This window comes from Larimichthys crocea, chromosome XV (assembly GCF_000972845.2).
Source record: "Larimichthys crocea isolate SSNF chromosome XV, L_crocea_2.0, whole genome shotgun sequence".
Taxonomy (NCBI): domain Eukaryota; kingdom Metazoa; phylum Chordata; class Actinopteri; family Sciaenidae; genus Larimichthys; species Larimichthys crocea.
In genome coordinates, this window is record NC_040025.1 from 3,352,137 (window position 1) to 3,359,186 (window position 7,050).

Here is a 7,050-nt window from a genome sequence, read left to right on the forward strand (position 1 = left end):
TTCAAGACTGGTCAAGACCACAACTGCATGGATATCACTAAATTACCCGCACATTCTGTCTGTTGAATTTAGTCTGTGATTGTTTGATTGAAACATTCTGCTTCAAACGCGCTCCCCTTCACATTCATTCCAAGAAAGCTACTGCAGAAGACAGGACATGAGGCCGTGGCTGTCTCGGAGGATATGTCAAATAAATCTTCTGTAATAAAATTTGGTTACCAAAGCCACAAAAATAGTTCATCTACAAAACAGCATGGAAAAGAAAACGCAACAGAAATATATAAATCCTGAAATGTGACGTTTAGTGAGACGGCTGGGACCACGTCAAAGTTTTATCGGCACTTAGAAAGAAAGCATGAGCTAAGTGTAGGTGACGCTTCAGAAATCTCTTTACCTAGAAGAACTGTCTGGTCCTGGCTTTGTCTTGGTCTTGTGTCTTGACTACAACACTGAGTATGATTATTATTATCAAACTGAGTTCAAGTGTGATAGAATGACTGGATTTTAGAGAAATATGCGAATGCTGTATGCAAAGTTAGTTGTGAAAACAACAAAGGTGCCTGCCCTTCCAAGATTTTTTTGACTTCACAAAATATAGCCACGGTTTATACCACAACTGATCAATATCATTATGTCATACTGTATACTGTGTAGTTCGGTTTGAATTTACCTGGCGTGAAAAGTTTAATGATTTAACTTTAAGTTGCTAAAGCTTTAGGAAAGGCAACAGTAAACCTACAGGCATAAAAATAAACCAAAACAGGCTATAAATATCCTCAGAGCCCTTAATTGAACATTAACGTGTTCTTTCTGGAGGAATTAACTGTTCCTGACTGACCAAGCAAAAGCACACAGACCTCATAAAAAAAAAAAAAAGCGGGGGATGAAGGAAGTAAGGAAAACGAGAGACAGTTTAACAAGAGAGACAGGAGACAAAGAGGGTGTGGTGCCCGTATAAATCTTTGCATCGTTCATCCTCCAGTTTTACCCAAACCAACAAGAATCTCGTGAATAGTTTGAGGACAGTTTTTATTTTTCAGACAAATAATGATACATGTGCTATATGTATCGCTACATGTAAATGTCCTGGGATCTCTCCACTTGTCATTTTTATATCACAAGACAGATATTGATGCCAGTTATATTGTATCAGTGTCAATCATTTCTTTTGTAAAGGACCACACTGTATATACTTCAAGTAAATGCTCCTACAAAACCAAAGCGTCTGTCGGTAAACTGTGTACAGACACATGAATCGCTGTGTGAGATGGAAGTGTAGCTTTAACTGCAGGTAAAATAAGATGAAACAGAAAATATGAACACAGACACGGGTCCATGCTGACCTGTATTGTCAGGTTCTCCTTGGTAAACGACAGCTCTTTGTTGGTTTAGTCGTTTTAGTGAAAAGTCCTCTTTCCCCATGTCACTCTGCATCCTTATCAAAATGTCTTCTGAAAGTTCTTTTCTCCAAAAGTGAGGTACCTAATAAATTCCATTTGTATCAAAGTCCACGTGATCAGAGTGGTAGAAATAGTAGTTTGGAGCAGAGGTGTGCAGGGAAGATCACAGTCACTTTATTCAGCAGCTGGAAAGACAAAAAAAGCAGACATGTTACTGTGGACTGATATTCATTAAGACTTTGTACGCTGGACACATTTAAATGTATTCATCATTGGCACTGACCATCAACATAATGTAATTTCATATTTCCAAGCTTCCACAGATGAAGATAACACTAATGTCCTGAATTAATTTAATCAAATAACAGAAACAATGTCACATTCTGGATCCCAGCATCGGTATACTAAGAATAAAACTGAGATAATAAAGGGGGTATTCAGTATTGTTGCTGTTCCCAAATGATCTTATTTCCATGTATCAACACTGTTTTATACCAATATTTACCTGTCACACAGTCCTAGTAATTAAACAAATGCTTTGTGAAATTAATGCACTCGCAAAAATCATCGACTCTTAAGACCAGACACTCTAATTTTCTATACAGAATGCACAGGGGCTGCTTTTTTCTTTTGGCCCCAAAACTGGATTCTTTTTAAATGTCAAGTGTCGTCTAACATGTCAGGGAAGGTTAGCCTTCTGAGACCACAGTGTGCTGACTGTGGGGCTCAGTAAAAGACATCATAAGTCTTCATCGGAGCTGGAAACATTAGCTACCTCCCCGGGACGTTCTAATGACAGACTACTGGGCTTCATGCATATTGGCAATGAAGGTTTGATTGTTTGTATGAAATCAAAGCTTTTAGGTGATGTTCATTTGCTTGGTATAATAATATAAAACTGTTTTTTTTAATTGTTTTATTGCATGCCTAAAATTTCTTAATTATGAATGTTGGCCCTCAGGTTATTTTTCAAACAAGACGTGGGGGTGGCTTTACTGTGCATGGATGCGTGTGCACAGCTACACCTATGCTTGTGTGTGTGTGTGTGTGTGTGTGTGTGTGTGTGTGTGTGTATAAATCAGCTCTCACCTCCTCCATCACTTCCAGTGGTTTATAGGAGCCCAGCAGGGAGCCACATCAGCCTCCCCTTTGATGGTGACACACATGATTCATGGCTTTTAGAAACCGTTTGTTTTCATTATGCCTCCTCGTCAGCTCGCTCTAGCTGCATCACGGTTTCGTGCAACGCAAGCAAATTTGGGCCAGAATGAGAGGAAAGAATTCCAAGAGCAGAGTTTTTTTTTTTGGCACTAGAAGAAACAAAGGGGCTTGGTTTGGGTATAGAGAGGAGAAACTTAAGTCAGGATGACGGCTGCCCGCGGCTACTTTTTCCACCGTTGCTTGGGTTCAGAGGTGGTCAGGGATTCATAATATGTCTTGAGTTTTGGAAAAGTAGGAATTAAAAAGGGTACGGAAAAGTCAAAGGTCCAAATCTCTCTTAAGACATCAGTTTTTGTCTTTCCAGTTCTGATTTTCTTCTAATCCCACCTCTGCATTCTCTAGTTGTCTAGCTCTTTAAATAAAACTAGATCAAAATATGTAACAAGGCTTAAACGTGGCTCAAAGTGTGCATACCTATGATGATGATGGTAGTAATGACGGTCATGATACTGATGGCAGTTGTGGTGATAAAACCAAGGATGATGAGGATAAAATCATAGGTCAAGCTTCAGGACATAAGAAGCCGATGTGTCAGACATTTAGAGCAGGGTCTCCTTCACCACCAGGTTGTTGAATTAAATGAATATTGAGTAATGTCCTGCACTGTGATCCACATGGACAGAGTGCAAATGTCTAGGAATCATACACTAAGCATAATGTCTCTGTCATGATACATTTCTTGAATGCTATCATTGGCATACATGAACAGTAACATCTACATTTAGCAAGCAAATCAATAGAATCACAAGAGTCCATAGTAACATCTGAAATGTTGCATGACAGCAACAGAAAATCAGCTCCGTCCACATGCTCATAAAACTATAGTCTTTCCATCATCATCATCAGCAAACAGAAGATCTAAGTTGAGGTGTTAAATAGTGTAGAGTCCACTGGTGACCTGTCCTCAGCCCTCCATGTCAAGTAAAAATATTTCCCTGTCATGTGGAATTCATCATACATTTTAGGGCGACAGTCAAAAGACAAACCTTGCTTTTAGGTTGGGTTAGTGTCCAGCTGACATGGTTGACCAGGCCCCCTCCATCCTCCAGACAGAGAAGGCATAGCTCAGTCTCTCGTGAGCCAGGTAGTTACATCCAGCGAGCTTAGTGTCCATGTCATCGCTCTGCAGAACCTGGTACAGAAAGTCAATGTAGCGTGACGCCAACTTAAGGGTCTGGATCTTGCTCAGTTTGTCAGAGGGGAGCGTTGGGATTATTTTACGCAATGAGGCGAAGGCTTCGTTCAGAGATTGTGTCCGTTGGCGCTCTCGGATGTTGGCGATCACCCGCTGGCCATGTGGGTCCTCAAGGGCTGAGAGATCTCCAGGACTAGGACCGGGGACAGGAGAAAGGGATGGGCCTGAGGAAGGCGGCCGATGTTGAGGACTCCTCTTGAGTCTTTTCGGTCCTGCCGGGGTGTAGATCTGGATCTCGTCCCCTGGCTTGACCTTGCCATCATCTGCTGATGTTGTAGGAGTAACTGTGGTAATTTGATCCACAGTATGTGAGCCTGTCTGCCGTTTATGCCCGGTGACCCCCGGTGTTGCTACAACGACGGGACAGGCATTAGAAGGTGGCCGTCCTTCTCTTGAAAGCACCCCTCCCTCATGGTGGTCATCATTAGACTGCTCCTCCTCTCTCATTCTTGGCCACGTTTTTCTTCTGTCTTCTCTCTCCTTAACGTGACTCTCTATCCTTCAGTCTTCTGAATATTTCCAGTGTTTCCTCTGTTTCCTTGAATATGTCTCTCTCCACTCCCCCTCTGCTTCTTAAAACAGTTTTCCACTCTTCTGTTCGTCTTCAGGAACTCCCTCTGTTATGCTGTGTTTCTCCAGCCTTTCGCTGTGTTGTTCTTCTTCTTCAACAGTTATCAGCTTCACACTTTGTCACATCCAATCATGCCACGCCAAAATGGGTGAGTAATCAGCGCAGTTTTTGATTGCCGCAGTGCTTCTTCATCCACATATGTGGAAACCTTCCAATGATCTCTTCCTAGTCTATGTGAGTGTACACTGCATCAGCAAAGCAGACTGTCCTCATGTCCCGCTCCTGTAGCTGCATGTGAAACAACAGCAACCTGAATCTGACTTTTTAAAGGGAGGCAACCATGAAACTTCCAGCTGCCCACCCATCTAACTCACTTATTGGTCCGCAAGACTTTTTTTGGACAGCTGAGCTTAAAACAACAGGAAGAATGAATCTGAAGCCATTGGTCCGATCAAAGGCACGAGGCGGAGACAAAGGTGTGTCGTACAGCCAACCAAATCGAACCGTTGTGACGTTTGCTTCTTGTCATAGAAGTTGCCCAAGTTTATAGGTTCCAGATTTTCTCCAAAGCAAGTCGCTACCATCCCCCCCTCTCGCCGCCTGGTTCTCTGCCTCCACAACTCAGCCCCATCATCGGTTGCTTGCAATATAGTTCAGAGAGGGGGGGGGGGCCTGTAAAAGAAGCTCCACAAATGTTTTTGTTTCTGCTTTGAAAGTTGGACAAAGTTCATCTACGGTTTCCTGCCACATGGTAGCTCTGTCTACTTTATAAATAGTGAAATGTGCTGATTTTTTAACACATAACATTCCAGGCAGATGGAGTAATGGTTAGAGACTTAGGTAATCATTCTGTCATTGTACATTTTCTGTTGGGTGACTTGTTACAATTGTGGCAGGTTTGCCATCATTAAAGATTGAAGATGAATAGAAATCCTGTATATAATGCTTCAGAAAAAGTTAAATAAAAAGAAATATGGAAGAATAATGGAATATCATTTTACTATAACTTAAACTATGGCTTCAATCAGACATGGTAATTTGACAAATAACCAAAACAAAAATCATTTTTGGTGTTCTAAAACCTCTTGAATGAATAATTGGAAATTGTTTTTACAAATATTAAAAGAATGAGAATCAACAGTGGGGTTCTTCTTGTTTGTGAAACAACAAAGACAGTGTGTTTTATTTTACTGCCAGTGACTTGGCTGTAGTTTCAGACCTGGAGGGAGGAAAGAACTGGCATTCAATCAGCACTGCAGCACTAATCTCTAATCACAGCATTAAGGAGAGAATAAGTTCTGTGGATCAGGGGGAGGCCCGTGGGACACTTTGTTGCTTTTTAACCACTGAGCTACATCTAGAAAAAGCCTCGGTCCAGTTCCAACATCAACTCTTTGCTCTCTCAAACTTCTGGGTGAGCCTCCAGCATGGCCCATAGCCACACCCCCACTAGAGAAGAGTCTATTGTTAGCGTTTAGTGTTTCTGAGACAAGGTGCTTCCCGCTGATGAAAACACTTGAGTGAAAATTGTTTTGTACAGGCACGGTTAGGACACAGAACTGGAAAATCTCGAAGTCTCTCCACTGACTCAACTCCAAGATGGCTCAAGTCCACAACGAGAAGAGAAACCTCTATTGTCTGACCAACAATGATACCATTTCCCTTTTGCACACACCGCTGCTCACCATGACGGTGTATGGTTTTGTTGCCACAACAACATTTGCACTAGTATGTGTAATAAGCCCTATGTCTAAAAAAAAGTTAAAGGAGCTATTTGAGGCTCTTTTTAGTTTTCTTCTTCAGCCTGTACAAATCCAATGGGACAATCCTCCACATAGTAACCATATGTGTCTGTTTTCATTCGTGGATAATCAATGAAAATAAGAATAAAGCAAACACAAACCAGAGAACTCAATTGGGTTTAAAACAGTTTATTGAGATCACAAAGGGAATAGATAGAGATTCAGTGAAGAGGATTGTGGTGTAGGGCTGGTGGCAGCAATCCAAGGTGCAGGGGTGGAGATGTGACAGGTGGGTGGCAGAAAGTTTTCCTGGAGCACAAGGAGATTATGGTTTGACAAGGGTTCAGCGAGAATACTAAACAAACCAGGCAGTTAGAATGAGCCTTTTATATCTTGTCGCTTGTCGAGGTCTTCTCGAGCGGGCTAAAGAACTGTGGCTGGATGTGATTGGCGTCAACTTCCACGCTGGCAGTGGCTGCAATGATCCCGAAACCTACAACCAGACTATGGTTGACTCACGCTGTGTCTTTGATAAGATGTTGAAAAATAGTTGTTGAAAATATGTGAAAAGACTTTGAATGATATATTACTGAAATCTGGAGTTAGAGGTTAAAACAGTTCTTCACCAGTTTTCAGTCCAGGATTTTGTGGGCGGTCCTAAAGGGTGGCTCGATGACACACTGAGGTCACCCTCAGCATACCCCTGCACCTGCAGAGAGATTAATTCATCTCACTCAGAGTGTTTCAAAGTTAGTCATATCATTTTATGAACTCACCTAACACGTTTCAGTCGCTTCAAATGGCTGCTTGATTGCTCCCACGAGTGGCTGTGGCTTCATCACATTTAGTGGACACGCCCCCACAGTCCTGGAGCTGAGAATACTGCTCATTTTTACCTAATTTCAACAATGTGCTCTTCAT

The 7,050-nt window shown here is 41.9% G+C and overlaps 1 protein-coding gene across 2 annotated transcripts; it reads right to left on the reverse strand.

Annotated features, from left to right (window-relative positions):
* Positions 1-980: 980 nt before the first annotated feature.
* On the reverse strand, positions 981-4,734 carry LOC104929895 (twist-related protein 2). Of its 2 annotated transcripts, none has more exons than XR_002042787.2 (2): positions 2,490-4,734; positions 981-1,585 (listed from the first exon to the last, which is right to left on the reverse strand). XR_002042787.2 is itself a non-coding variant. In XM_010744534.3 (2 exons), the coding sequence occupies exon 1, from the start codon at positions 4,261-4,263 to the stop codon at positions 3,625-3,627; it is 639 nt and encodes a 212-aa protein (XP_010742836.1). In that variant the 5' UTR covers positions 4,264-4,734; the 3' UTR covers positions 997-1,585; positions 3,608-3,624. The 2 variants fall into 2 exon arrangements, 1 of the variants encoding a protein (XP_010742836.1); XM_010744534.3 differs by having other exon boundaries at positions 997-1,585; positions 3,608-4,734.
* Between the last annotated feature and the right edge of the window lie 2,316 nt (positions 4,735-7,050).

Excerpts from the sequence above, each read along its gene's own strand:
- LOC104929895 (XM_010744534.3), bottom strand. The coding sequence starts at position 4,263 with ATGAGAGAGGAGGAGCAGTCTAATGATGACCACCATGAGGGAGGGGTG.